This window comes from Molothrus ater, chromosome 2 (assembly GCF_012460135.2).
Source record: "Molothrus ater isolate BHLD 08-10-18 breed brown headed cowbird chromosome 2, BPBGC_Mater_1.1, whole genome shotgun sequence".
In the NCBI taxonomy this organism is placed as follows: domain Eukaryota; kingdom Metazoa; phylum Chordata; class Aves; order Passeriformes; family Icteridae; genus Molothrus; species Molothrus ater.
This window is the reverse complement of record NC_050479.2, coordinates 28,875,966-28,891,505: the sequence shown is the minus strand read 5'-3', so window position 1 is coordinate 28,891,505 and position 15,540 is coordinate 28,875,966. Positions and strand designations below refer to the sequence as shown.

The following is a 15,540-nucleotide window of genomic DNA, read 5'->3' as shown; positions in this document are numbered from 1 at the left end:
TACAACGCTTCATGGTGCAGACGCAAATTTTCTCTGAAAAGGGATGCAATGCTGCGTTTTAGCTGTCGGAGAGGATGATGGAGCTGACGCGCTAGGCCTGTCAACTTGTTACACGGATGGGTTGCACACAGCAAGGCTGTGGAAAATCTGTGCCTTTTAACTTTTCTACTTAATCACGGTTGTAGCATTGCCTTTAGACTGTATGCTACATTAATTCTCTTCCTCCCTTCTGCCTTTCATCCTAAGTTTCACGGAAAAAAGTAAAGCATGCAGGTCTTGTAGAGGAGCCTTATCAAACAGCTGTCATCTGACAAGCCATTTGCATTTGTTTTGGCTGAAACAGAGCAACCCAAGGGCAAGATGTTTTGTTGCATTCCATCATAATGAAGAAATTACAAATTTTACAAGGAGCACAAGTTTATTTTTAGCTCTTCCTAGCAGTTAGAGTATGCAAGCTTGCCTTGGAAATCTCTGCAAGTATAGTGCGCATTTTGTTTCTAAGAGCGTGGCAACCACCTTCAAACAAATGGCCTTGACAAATGCATTTTTCATTAGTATAGGATACTTGAGTGTTCTTCAACTGTTTCTGAATATTTTCATTAAATAGGCTTCTTTAAATGTAAATCCATTAAGTGAGATTTAACAGGGTTTTTTTCTAAGTTGGCCAAATGAGAGCCAAAATCTGCATGAAATTCCCAACATTGTTTTAGCCACTTATTAAACTAATGTGTATTTAACAAAATGTATTCCTAAGTCTCAAAGCTAATTAATTTGTCTAGAAAAGAGTTGTATGTTAATACAGCCTAGTGTAAGTAATCAATCTGATTTGAAGATGTCTTTTAAATTGCTACATTAAATCTAATAAGCAAGATAAACATATTATTTAGCTTAAACTTGTATGCCATTAATTACATAGGCTCATGTGGAACTTGAATTTTATTACCTGTTAGTTATATAACTGGGCATAGCATTATTGTTTAGTTAGCGCTTATAAAAAGTATTGTCCACTTACTGAAAATAAGCTATCTTTGTATGTATTATAATTGCCAATATACATGTTTGGCTTTCAATATGAAATGAACTATTATATGAGATATTTGTTACATGCATTATTGTTGTTGTTCTCCTTGTTGAATAAAGTTTAGCTGTAGGGAAAAGGACCATTTATTTTTCTTCTGATATACAAAAAACTGTTCATTGCATGAAACACCATTTCACAAATGTTTGATAGTGCATTTGATCATCATTTCTCTTAAAAGTTTTTTAGAATAATACCATTTTTGTAATGTGCAGAACAAGACAAAATGGTATCTTCATACTATTGTGCACAGGAAAATAGTAATTCCATGTAATCATGCTTGTACATTTTTCAGAAATATCAGGGCTTATGGATGGAGGTAAATACTCTAACAATTGAGCATTTTAACTCTCAAAAATATTCCAAAACTTAAAACCATTCAAAGTGTATGCTGAACTCAAAGCACAAGAAACAAAGTAAAGTGCAAACTGAGGTAAAATGTGGGCTCTGCTGCATATCTTAACTAAAATGTTGACAGAATTTTTTTTCCCCGTAAAAATCTCTTTTAGGGATTCATTTGCTGATTTCTTCCCTATTTTTTAATGCAGAGTAAAATAATTTTTAATTATTTAAGTGTCCTTGTAGAGATCTGAAATTTGATCTCTATTAGAAATGGAAGCGTTTCAGTACATAGTCAATCTTGTAAAATCAGCTATTTTGATTGTGTAATAGCTGAGTTTACAAGACACACAGATGTGTACAGTCATGAATTGGACTATTGAATCCTCAAGTGATTAGTAAAATCTTCACCTGCCAGCTTTGAAAAAGCAAGTGTGTCTTCAGAAGCTTTCTTTAGCCGTTGGGGAGTGAAGATTTGTCAGATAAATTATTGGGCATTACATGTGATTCCTGATTTTGCAAAGGCTCATCCACATACTTTACTTCACATGTGAGTGGTTCTTTCAGTCTGTTGGCTTTATCTCTATACAGAGATAAGATACATGCATCAATTTTTTTATTTTTTTTTAGTACTTCAGACCAAAATTTTATAAAGAGTTCCAAGTCCACTTTCATTGCCATAAATATGTAGGAAATTATATTTAACATTTCTCTTACACTTGGAATTACTTTAAAATGCTACTTTTCAATGTTGCTTGACTTCATCTCCTGAGTAAAGGGTTCTTTGTCTGAATAGACATGATTGCTGTAATTTAACCAGAACAGTTTAAAGAGATAATTTTAATTCTTAAAAGTGCACATTCTTAAAACTTAAACAGGCTGTGGAGTGTTGGTGTTCTTTGGGATTACCTAGGGAGGGTCTTCAGGAAAATTTTATTGTTGCTGCTGCTCTAAACCCTTTTGTCATTGTAACTGACAATTAATTTCTGAGGCTAGAAAGTGGTAGATCGTAACCCATATCTTATTTTATTTGGCTGTGTTTATCAATCATTTCCAAATATGAAAAAATCCTTAAGTCTTCTTCTGACTTGTGTCATGTTACCTGAAAATTTGAAAATTCTTGAGTTGCTGTTTAGAAGCAATTCTGACTGTAGTCAGTCTCTTAAGGTCACAGCTGTGATTACTTCCAGGTGTCCTTTTTTAAGGAGCTGCGTTGTAGCTGTGTTGAGCTCCTGTTCATGTATTTTTGCTGACCGTACTAATAAATAACTATGTATGCCAGAATGCATTGGAGGAGAATGGGTGATTGTGAGGAGGCAGACAGGAGGCTGCTTTTGCAGGTAGAGTGGTGACACCCTCTGCCTTTGAAGGCAAGAGGTAAGTCAAGAGTGGCAGTAAGGTGAAAAACCTCCATACACATTTATAAGACCTGATAAACCAGTACGTCAGAATTCTAAGCATCTGACACCAAAATATCATCTTTGTGCCTGGCTTGACTTCTTCCAAATGCAGACACTCATGGAGCTCATCAGGTTCATTCTCTGACTGTTCCAGCTGAGCTCTCCCCAGCTTGCTGAGGGACAGACACAGCCCTCCTTCCCCTTCTCTTCCCTCACTCTGTGGTCCCAAGCACAAGCTTCCAAACTCATTCTTTGCCAGTACTTAACTACAGATACCTAAAAATTGCTTGGTGCAGGCACACCTCATGCTCTCTAACCTAAACTGTGTTTGCTTTTAATGTACAGGCAATAATGTTTGAAGCCTAATGCTCAGCTCTGAATGGGGTTAAGATTACTAGAGTGATGTGACATAAATCTTGCCCACAGTAGTAATACTGTATCCTGTTTCCTTAGAGGACTATGGTTATATTTGTGAGGTTTGGAAATACTTGAAAATAGGATTGCTGCTCTTTTATGTAATATTGCCTGTGTTTGAGGATAAAGAAACTTTTTTTAATTTGAATTTTTTTCCTAGTTCCTATCTGATACAATTACCTCACGAAAGAGAAAGGATTTCTGAAAGGCTTACTGCTATAATACATGAATTCTAATGCTGTCTCAAAAGTGAACGAATTTGTACTTCAAGATTTTTAACTGTGGAATTATTGTATAAATATTTTGTTCCATTGTGGCATTAAAAATATCATCAGTGACCTGCGTCAGAGACTTCAGTGAGTTGCCCCTATTTAAATGCTTTGAGTGCAGCTCAGATAACAATCTGTTCTTTGTTCATACATTTTTAGTACAAATATTTTTAGTGTATGTGCAGGTGTATTTTATATTAATGAAAAAATCAGCTTGAACAGTAGGTGTTTATAACTAAGCAAGGGACTTCTATTTTTTGTTCTTTTTAAGCTGTTGCCGATATTTCACTGCATTCTGTTATAAATCCCAGTTTTATGTTAAGAACTAATATTTCATTAATTAATATCTGACAGCACAGAGATATCTCATGTTACTTTCTTTACTGTTTTTTTTAAGTAATACAAATAAAAATCCCTAAACTATTGTTGCTTTTTCCCACTAATTCTTATACTCTTGCTGTCTGTAGTATTTGCTAAAATTCATATTAGTACAGTATAGGAAAGTGACTATAAGCTTTCTATTTCACTCCTAAATGAAAGTAAATTATTTGGCATAGAAGTACTTGGTTGTAGTACAACTGTCCTGTTGTTTCAATATAGTTTATAATTATTTCTTCAAATAATCCTATTTACCTTTGCATTTGGATCACTGCTGTAATTAAGAGTATTAGAGGTTATATTTTAGAACAAGTAGTCTTTATAAGTTTCTGAACTGAAAAAAACCCCTAAAATCGCTGTCAGGCCATTTTTTGAAAATAATAATATAGCTAAGAATTTTGAGAAAACTATTTAAAAATACTGAAAATTCAGAGTAGGTCTGTCTGCACAGTTGAAAGAACAGAAATGCTTACTGTGATAAATGTGCAACTTTGTATCCATGTAGACATGCCAGGGTAAGAAGTTGTGACTGATATAGACCACCAGTAAATCTGATACTTCTACATGTACAAAAATCCTAACTAAATGAAATTAAATACATCTTAAACCTTGTCAGTATTTTGAGGAAGTCAAACCAAAATGTGAATGCACTGATGAAATTATGGTGCAGTATGTTTTGGAGTTGCATTCATTATACAAATGTAGTTGTCTTTCTGTATACAGCTGAGATTTTTTTTTTTTAAAGCATATGTAAGAAGGCAAGAAACACTGTTGCAGAATTCAAAATCAGTCATTTTGAACTGCACATGATTTTTTTTCCAGAGCTCTGCTTGTTCTCTGACCTCTGTATTTTAAGTGTTTGAAGAGTAAAACCATTTAAACAACATTTGTTTTAAGTAGCAAAATTTAAATATTAAATGAAAAAATCTATTTAAATACTTCTTCCATATGCATTTAAGGAAACATATGAAAAATTTCTGAACGTTCAGAAACATCAAGACCAGCTGACAGCTCAAGACCTTCCTCTTCAGAAGGAAAAAAGGTAAGCTTCCAATTAGAATGAATTTTGGTAGTAGTTTTCTTAATGTGCTTTCATATTCTGTTTTGGCACTTCTGGTAGTTCCCCATGCTACCTGCCTTCTTTTCCTCAAACACATTTTCAGGCTTTTGCTCTATTCCTTGTGTAATATTTGTATGGTAATTTCATGTTGAAAAGTTTTACCAGATATGTGTGGAGCACTCGCTTCTCATTGTTAGAGTAGAGAAATCCCATCTATTTATCGTACTCTTTAGACTCTCTCTGCTCTTTTCAATATTCTTTGCTTTGTAAAAGTTCTGAAGTATGATTTGAAAATGAACAGAAAATATCCAGAATTCTATGTTTCTTTATAAAACATGTCTATTCATATATATGAATGTTTTATATATATAAAAAACATAAATTCTGTATGAATTTTTCTAATTATGTCTTTTATTAAAGCATTTAAAAAAAAAGAGGTAAACTTTTTATTAAAAAAACATGGGCTTTTAAAGTACCAACTACAATGTTCCTACTTTTAAAATCTCAAGATCTAAGGCTGAGCTCTTTAATAGTATTTAATTACAGTTCTTGAGTATTTTAACTTACCAATATTTATATTTAAGAGTCTCAAAATACTTAATTTCACTATTTTTCTTCTAAAGGCTTTGAACAGAAATCATCAAAACTTAGTGATTTTAGAAAAGCTCATTTGGCTGGATTTCTTTAATTATTACCACTATTAGTAATTGAATTTAGTGTCTGTTTTTTTCTGTTTAACTTCCCTAATATGAACAGCAAGCTCTTCATCTAGTTAGCCACTGAACAGAAAAGCTCCATGTCAACCAGAAGCTATGGGAAATCTACATTTGTTGGTTTCTAGGTGTATCCAATCAGGATATGCTTTTAGGTGCTGTTTGCTCCTCTTAGACTGTAGTCTTGATTTTTCTGAGATTTCTTGCAAGGATTTCAAATTAGAAAATTAAGTTAAGTAAGTGTTTAAAAGAAATGGCTACAGCTAGGAAGTTTTGGTTTAGGCATTTACTGCTTTTCTGTATAGTTATTTTTTCCCAGTCCCAAGTTGTTTTTATCTTTGTTCTTGCTGTGTATTTTCTAGCCAGATTTATGCATTGCTCCAGGAGCACATCGTGTTGGTTTGTCACTTCTTCATTTCAGCCATTTGTTATTTATGTTAGGAAGAGAAAGGATTAATTTGCTGAGATTATTTCAATTTCTTAAATAACAGAAGTTCATGTTTCTTCATGATATAAATAGCATTCTGTGACCCACAAAATGTTTTATTATAGATTTGTGTTAGGTTCTGAGCAGACAAGAAAACAAATGAATTTAGTTTCTTGCTGCATGCTGCTGAAAAATAGCCTGACTCTTCACAGAGCTCAGCCAGTGGATTTACTGATGTGAAAAACGACCTAAAGCTAGTCAGAGATGAAAGGTTTTTTCCCTGTTAGGTTTGTAAAGCTCAGAGAATTTAAAGAATTTTTGATACTTACTTCTCACACTGGATATGGTACTTCCTCTGAGATTAGTCTGGATAGGATAATTTATCTCCTAAGTATAGGCAGAGGGTTAGTGGGAAGGGCTGGTTTTTCTGTTTGAGAGGCATGGAGTTAGTGGTTTGGTTTAGGGTTTTTTTCCCAGAAAATAATCTATTGTGAATCCATTCTGTAATATTAACTGTAGGGTTAGGACCTGATCTGAACTACTTAAAGTTTATAGCTTTTCACATGCAAGAAATTTTTTCCAGCTTTAGTGGAAGTAGCAAGTAACAGTATGTAAATGTAAGTATATACCTATAGATATATATACCTATATACCTGTATATAGATACCTATATACCTATATATATACCTATATACCTATATATAGATACCTATATACCTAGATCAGGATTGGAAGCTTTTTAAAATCATTGTTAAAATCTGCATTGTTTCTAAATAATCCTTTCTCACGTCCTGACTCAGAAAAGCATTAATATGCATGCTTGAGAAGTAGTACTCCTTAAAAACACCTTCAGAAGGAATGTTTTACTGAATCACAGCTTCCTTCATGCTGCTGAAAACACTGTTTCTAAAAAACCCGAGGAGTTTAAGAAGCTAGTTACGTATTTGCTTTAAATTTACCTGATAATGTTGGTATGTATTTTTATGGCTGTTTAGTTGGTCACTTCATATCATATATATTTCAAACATTTACTTCAAGCACTGGTTTTTCTTTGCCTTAGCATCTCTCCTGTATGAGGCTGTTATCTTAGAAATTTCTGCTTTTGCTACCATCAGTGCAGTCACTGTGCTGAGCAGCTCAAGATTACACAGTAGATAGAACACAGGGTGTCACTGCTACATTAGTACTTTGACTATGCTTACTGCTAGTGCTGTTCTTTATATTGATCAGAAAAGTAAAGACCAGTGGCAAAAGAATTTGATTTTAACATTCCGCCTTTGATTTTGCTCTGTGCTGCTAGTATACCAAATTTTTCCTGGCAGCAGGCTTTTAAAAGTAAGTCGTAAGCTGGGGGGAAGATCACATCCTATTACAGTATTACTTTAACTCAATCTTTGACTTCAATAATATGAATAATGCATAGCTGACACTCATAATGGTCATGTGGTTAATTCAATACATGAAGTTACCACACCTTTCAAAAGGCAAATCTTTTAAAATTAACGTAGGCCTTCTCATGTTTACTATAGGAATGTGATCTGCATTCATTTGTAATGGAAAATGTATTTCTGAACAAAGACTGACTGTATGTGTGGTCTTTTGTGATGTAACTCTAATTGCATGGTTAACTAAAGGAAGAATATATGTGATATTTTAAACAGAAACCTGGCTGGCAGCAGATGGCTGACTAAGATTGAATTGGAAGAAATGTTGTTAGAAAAAGTGTCAGATGATGATGTAAGTAATTAATCTTCCCAATCTTAAGGAGGCTTGTGTCTTAAAAATCTGGACTCTGGGTGTGTTTTTGGATACTGGAAAGGTATTATGCAGAAGGAGGTCCACTTCAAAAGAATCTTCTGTCTTCTGATGAAGTCTGCATATGTTCACAGCACTGTCACATTCATGTTGTTCTGAAGTGACTTGTGTAGATATCTTTTATTTAGCACAATACAGAGCTCTTAAGAACTTTCCATTGTTATTACCATAATTTAGTTTTTCTCCTGGCAACATTGTGAGACCTAGAGCACTTGTTCCTTGTTATCTAATTATGTGGTCAGGAATGGGTTATAAGAATTTATTATAGAAATAGTCATTTATTATAGTTACAGATGAAAAATAGACAGGGCTAGAACTGCTGTTACTGATTGTAGAGAAGGGGAATATTCAACACAGGGAAATGCAATGGATTTGTACAATAGCTAACCTGTACAGAGTTATTTAATGTTAAGGATGACATGGTAATGATAGAAAAATCACAGAGGGCTTACTAGAAATAAGGAGCCCTTATTCTTAGTGATTGACTACAAAATCAAATAACAGAAGACAAAAAGCTGTATAGATCTGTGGTTTGATACAGATATCTCCTGTTACATTTTCCTTGGTATGAATATAGTGGGAGGGAGGAGTTTTGCAGCTTCCTCAGTGTCTGCAAACTGTATCATTCTGTAGGTTTGGAGTCATCCTTTTCATCTTTCTCTGGGTATAAGACTATTCATCCTAATAGTCATACACTTTTTTCTCACTCAGAGCTTTTCCCTACAGTCCCCTGAAGAGCATTAGATTTTGTCACAGCAGGTTCAGTCTATGTGGCCAGCTTTTGGAAGCTTGAATATGACAGTACCAGGGAATGTAACTCTATTTGTCTGAACATTCCAAGTGTTTTCTCACCTAGAAGCAGTGTTCCTCAATCTTGTCTGTCCTGTGAACAACAGCTTTGCAAAAATAGCATAACAGCAGCAAACATGCCCTTTGCTCAGTTGTCATCTGGTGCAGTGGCATGTGATGGCTTCCTTGTCTGTGGGGGATGTAAAAAGGTCTCCAGCAGATTGTGGTCCATAAGCATCAGTTAGAAGTAGTTGTTGTAAATTCTTCATCCTGATAATACCCAGGAGTCTTTCTCTACCTCGCAGTAGAAGCCATTAAGACTTCAGTATTTTCAGTAGCTCCTGCATTTGGAATGGCTATTTGTCCTCTCCAAGTGCCAGGTCTAATTGTACAACCAAACAGTTTGGTGTTCTTCACTGCTTGGTTTTAGTACATTCTGTACATTAGTACATTTTACATCTGTAAAAGTACATTGCAATAAACTTAGAAAAACCCCAACCAACCAAAAACCTACACTAAACCCTTATCTGTACTGGCCTCTCCCATGTAAGACTACAAAGCCTGAGTCTATAGTAAAATACATTGTTTAAATAAATTTGAAATGCCTCAGTATAAGCTGCCAGTCTTTCCTGCTCAAATTCTTACCTTTTGCCACTGCAAGAAAAATTTCAGTGATGTTTACATTATTAAACAAACTCAGAGCTATTGATTTTTTTCCTTTTGTGCTCTCCAAGTGAAAACTGTTGGAAGTTTTCTACTTCTATAATATCTATAATTTCTACATGTTTTTATTTCCATATTTCTGCTCTTCAAAGGCTTTACCACAAGTCTGTGTCATATTGTTAGGTAAAAGTAGTTTTCAGGGACTATTGTTAAGTTACAAGAAAAGTAGTAATTTTGTGCTAGAGAAGACTCTGGTAAAAGAGAAAAGAACAAATACTTGTAATAACTGCTTGTAAGTGAAAAAAACTTCAAAAATCAGGTTACGGTATCTATATGAAAAATCCATCTTTGATGGTATGATAACTTTATATCTGGTGACAGCTGTCTGGAGCTCCTGCCAGTAACTCTTGGTAACAGGACATCCCAGCTTTTGGTACAAATGGGTTAACACACTGGTGTGTACTCTTTAATCACATGTTGAAGAACTTTGGAGGGAGGTATAAGGGGGAAGGAGAACCACACAGTAGCGAAGGATAATTTATTTCAAGAGGTTGCCCTTTAAGTCAAGTATCTCTTGAATTTTTAAATACCTTGATTGTTCAGTTTTAAAGGAAATCATAAACATTAAAGTAACTCAGCTTGAACAGCCAAAGATAGGCATTTTTTTGTATATGTTATGAAATATAATCATTTATGAGATTCAGTTCAGTGAAATAAAATTATTTCCAAATCAGTGAATATGCTGACTTACTAAAAAGCAAGTGAAAATCTTTTCCTATTTTAATAAGACAATAATAAAATAATTAAGACACCCCTCCAATGTTTTTTTTTCTTTCTTTTAAGTGAGATGAACTTCATTCTAATACAGTAATCCTTTATTAAAAAGGGGTTGGTTATGCTTTGGAGTAAAGTTTAATTGTTTTCTGAAGAAAGAACTAGATGTCTTTAGTCACACAGAAAATGATGCAACTGCATGCTGTTCTTAAATCAGCATGTAGGTGCAAAAGTGTCATCTTGTCAAAAATCATCAATAAAAGTGAACTAGGAAAGATCCATTAAATAAAAATAGAAAGTTTTCGCGAATGCAATTACACTTGCATACTTTAATGAAGTCTTGTTGTCTTACAGTACTCAAGATTTATTCGACTCTTACAAAAATTGGTGGCATTGCCATGTGCTGACATCGAGGAGAAGTATATACAGAAGTTTTCCAAAGAAGTTCCTGTGCAGTTGCAGAAGGTGGTTATTGAGCCCTTGCAGCATGACGAGCGAGGAGTGGCCTTCAGCACTGGGGAAGGTAATAATTTCTTGTTGATTTGTAACAATGCAGACTTTTTTCCTCTTCACACCACTTTCTTTATATAATGTACAACACTGCTGAAAGCGTCACTACTTAATTTTATATGCTCATATATATATGTATACTGCATGTATAGATGTTAGTGATGTTATGGAAAACCAACTTAAGACATGGACTGGTCAGAAAGTACAAATTTTTGGCCCAGACTACTATCATCTATTTTTTATATGTATTTTTATACAGTGATAGCTCTGTAGAGAGGACCCCATTGGGTTACAGGTTGTAGGATACAAAAGGACTTTGATTTTTGGGCAGAACTGACTGCTGAACATAAAGAGTAGAGGAATGCACAAACAAATGTGAATAGTTCCATGGATGTAACAGTGTTGTTGCTTAGTATAAAAATGGCATGCTTAGACTAGTGAGTAACCTTTATCATGATTTTTGTTGGCAGTCCAGCAAAGGGGAACTTTGAAGATGCAAAGAATAAATAGCAAGGCATTTGGATATTTACAAACACCTAGGAAAGTGTGAAGAGGAAATTTCTAAATACGGGACAGAGATGGACAATGGGATATTGATCATTCATACTGAGATGCAGGGGATGTTAGACAAAAGTATGAAGGTCTCTGTATCTTCTAAACACAGGCTGTTATGTTTTCATTGGAGAGACACACAGCTGGGAAGCGATACAGGATATGAATGAGTGCATAGAAAAAATGTGACAAATGTGTATAGAAAAGGCTGATGATTTTCTGGACAAAGCATGTGTGCACACACACTTTATGCTGTACATTTAAGAGGAATCTTAGAGATGATGGGTATTATGCAGCAGGCAGCAGATGATAATAAGAACAAAGGTCCCAGAGAATCTGCGGGGCAGAATGGCTGGAGAGCTGCTTTACCTGGGTTGTCTTCAAGGTTACATGACAGCAAAGATGTGAGAGCAGCACAAACTGTGATTTAATTTGCACTGGTTTTCAGTAGTATCTTCAGAACAGTAGTTAATGAAGTTTGATGAGCATGCAACCCGTGTGATTTGAGAAAAGCCACCAGGTTTAATAAGTTCAAAACCAGTCTTGTTTGTGCCCCATCACCCCCAAAATGTAGAAGAATGTTTTATTTGTTTCATAATTCCTTTATCAGAATGATTGCTTCCTTTGTGCTGAAGGAGATTGGTTTCCCAACACACACTTCTCCCCCACTTAACAGACATTGATTAAAATATATTGAAAGATAGTTGTTCTTTGTTTGCATTTTTTTTTTCTTACCTCAGCCTGTAAAACCAAACAGCTGGCACTGTATGAATGTGATGAGATTTGTTTAGCTACTTGGGCACTTGAAATTCTGGAGAATATTGAAGCCTCATAAAAGATTTGGTTTCATTCCTTTAAGGTAAAAGAAAAACTGCCAGAGCTACTGCAGTAGTTTATGACAGTGGGACTGGAAAAATTACAGTGAATGGAATAGACATTTTACATTACTTCCCAGTGCTGCAGGACAGGTGAGAGCACTATGAAAGCTGTACTTTACTGTAATTAAATTATTCCAGCAAAAGTAATGCCATACAGTTACACGTTGATGCTATGTTGATTCTATGTTCTTGTCTCTGTATAATTATCTGTTTCATAAAAATGTGTCTTACATTTCCTCCTAATTTTCAGGAGTTTACTGATAGGCAAGCCTTGCTCTGTGCTCCTTGCCTCACCTTTTCTGAAGGGATGCAAAAACCAAGAGCATGGAGTGTTCTAATAGTTCAAATTTTAGTCCCCTTAGAAAGGGCTTGAAATTTATTTTAAAAATTAATAATAATAATTATCATCTCTAAGTGTTTTGCAAGAGATTTGCAAATTGCATGCATGTGTAATTACTCTGGTGTACAGTAACATAGTGGAAGCAAACAAGGTGAGGCTTTTCATATAAAGCTTCAGATTTTGGAGGATGTGCACAGTCTGATATAGAGAAGACTTCTCATTAGGCTGACATAAAGTTTCTATTCCTAATGTGATTTTTGTTTTTATTTTATATTGTGATTTTTAAGCTCAAGAATAAAGGGAGAGGTTGCTCAGTTTCAATATCCAGAGCTGATGGATCTTGGCTTCCTTAGAGAAGTAGTGGAATAAAAGTAGTTGTAAAACTGAACTTAAAGTATGTACCATTGGCAGTTGGAATATGCTCCTAGCTGCTAATTTCCTATTGATTTGGATGAGATATGAATGTCTTTCTGGATCTCTGCCCAAAAGTTAACTATGTTTTTTAATATACAATGATAAGAAATGTGCATAGCATAGAACTTTATGCACATGAATTTTTAAATTTTTCTTCTTTTTTTTCCCTTAGGGAACAGTTATTGTTCCCTTTCCAGTTTCTTGGCAGAATTGGAAAACATGATATGGTTTGCACAGTCTCTGGTGGAGGAAGATCTGCACAGGCTGGAGCAATACGTTTAGCCTCTGCAAGAGCCTTGAGGAGTTTTGTGACAGAAAAGGAGGTGGAATTCATGAGGCAAGGTAGGAATTGAAATGATTTCAGTGTTTCTTAATGTGTTTCTGGTAATTAACAGAATTAATACAAGGATCATTAAGGATCAGATTTGAGTAAATAATCCCAGTGAAACCTTGTGTATTGTATGAAAGGGATGTGCATTGATTTATAGACTGTTTTCACTTTTTTCCTAGCATCCTTTGTGTACGTATTGGATGACTTCTCAAGCATTTTTCCATCTGTTCATGACCTCTTTTAGGTCTATTAACCAGCTTATATTGCCTCAACATAGAATCACAAAACATGAATGTGTATTCACTACTAAATAAATTTGGATCAGACATTAGTGAGCTGTAAGATACTGAGATAGTGGTTTGTTTTACTTCGCTGGTTGTGTCTTGTTCATGTTTTAAAAAAGTTTTCTTCAACATAAATGCTGGAGGGTTGGCTTTGAAGAGAGAGTAATGAGCAATGTTGGCTTTGAAAAGAGAGTAATGGGCAACATACTGCATGCAACTAGCCAAACTGAGGGAGCTTCTTTCCTCTCTTGCAGTATTTAGTGTTTACAAGTTACCTAGGATAAGATAGAATTTATTTAGATAACTGCAGGATTTGATGCTTCTCGGTGATGAGATGTCTGTGCTATTTCAGCAAATGCAGTGTTATTAACTGTAAGCTTTTAACTATGCTCTTTCTGGACTAGCAGCAAGAATACCTGCTTGTATTAGTGGCAGAACAGCTGTGATTTTTTCACTGTATTGCCAGCCATGAAACAAAAGCTGTATTCATGCTTTGCAGGTTTCTTTGACTGTACCTTTTCAACACTGGCAAGTATAACTTGCTAGGAAAACCCTTAGAAATAGACATTGTAATGAGTTTGGTATCTTTACTGAGATCAGGTAATTGTGAACATGTTTGGGACATTGCCAAATACACTTTTAAGTATATTTATATATATAAATGTATTTGTACTTATATATAAGTATACCACTTTAACAGTGGTCCTCAGAATGGGGAATGTGCAACTGATCCGTTGGGATTCAGTAAGAATGTGCTGTATATAATTCATAAGTGAATAAATACATATATTTGGGAGTACATGCTCAAAAATGCTGCTAGGACTGCGTGATCAAAAAAGTTTAAAGATCACTGCTTTAAGGGCTTAAGCAATATGGGTAGATAAGAAACAATGGGTGGTTATTTTAGTGGTGTGTAAAGGAAAATATGAATGAAGTTCAGTTACTAAAGAGAAGTTAGAGGATCTGATGACACTCCTTTGAGTGTTTTGTATTTCTGAACCTTTAGCCCTCTGGATGATACAAATTATGTTAGTGAAACTCAGAGTTATTTGCTCACACTTAGCATACCTGTAATATTAACTGGTAGCAGTAAATAAATGGGTGTTTTTCTGTGTTTTGTAGCTGGATTACTGACAGTTGACCCACGTGTGAAGGAACGAAAAAAGCCTGGTCAAGAGGGACCCAGACGGAAATTCACCTGGAAAAAGCGATAAGTCTTGAGAATTTAAAGAGTGCCAAAGTGCTACCACAATTTCAAAACATACTGATTTATGCTTTAAAAGTGTTGTATGAATATATTTAGTAATAAAGACCTTTTTTCCCCTTTATAATTATTATGTCTTCTGTTTAAAGAGCAACAAACAACTCTAATTTTATTTAAAATTGTGGAAAATCATGGTGCAATTTGATGGAATGCTAAATTTAAAATAGTCGCCAAGTGCCAACTTTGCATCTTAACTTCATTGAAGTCAATAACAATTTATGAAACTGTTGGTGGATTATAACTTCTAAAAATCAGTTTGTTTGATGATTTGGCAGTTTAAATTCTGAAATTAGGCAGCTCCTAACCGGGTATTTGGACATCTTCAACGTGCCTCCCTTTGTGCCTTGCAGGTATCTGAGGATAAGCAACAACTTCCTGCCTAAACTGTGGTGGAGTTGAGAAGCCAGTGAGAATAGTAGTGACAATTGAGGGGATGTTGAGAGAGGAACTGTCACAGAGGATAACCTTTGCCTGTGGAATCAGTTGTCTCCAGGAAGCTTCCCCAGGTTAACTAGGGAGTGATTCAGAACAAGTACCTAAATTTAGGTTCTCTGAATCATCCTCTGGAGGAGTCAGTTTTTCTGTTCTTCCCCCAAATGCAGAAAGAGCTGGAGGGATTAAGCTGAAGTTGTCTTTTAGAACACTCTTCTCCACCCCTTAAATCTCAAGGGGCCTGTTCAAGGAGGCGTGCTCCGAATATGGCTAATGCACAAAGATAGCATTGGACTCTTTGCCAAATACAGTCATAACTTTTCTGTTTTAAAATCAGAAGCAGGAGGTGATGACAGTGCTGCCCACCTCCTGTCTATAATTGCAGCCTTCCAAAATAGATTAGTGGTTACAGTGCT

General features: G+C 35.1%; 1 protein-coding gene across 1 annotated transcript in view; it reads left to right on the top strand.

Annotated features, from left to right (window-relative positions):
- MRPS9 (mitochondrial ribosomal protein S9) overlaps positions 1-14,759 on the top strand; it is a 34,170-nt gene extending 19,411 nt beyond the window's left edge. Inside the window, 6 exon segments of the mRNA XM_036391512.1 lie at positions 4,838-4,920; positions 7,740-7,815; positions 10,474-10,642; positions 12,041-12,149; positions 12,986-13,155; positions 14,551-14,759. Coding sequence (XP_036247405.1) covers positions 4,838-4,920; positions 7,740-7,815; positions 10,474-10,642; positions 12,041-12,149; positions 12,986-13,155; positions 14,551-14,642 — 699 coding nt within the window. The 3' untranslated portion in view covers positions 14,643-14,759.
- Positions 14,760-15,540: the final 781 nt, after the last annotated feature.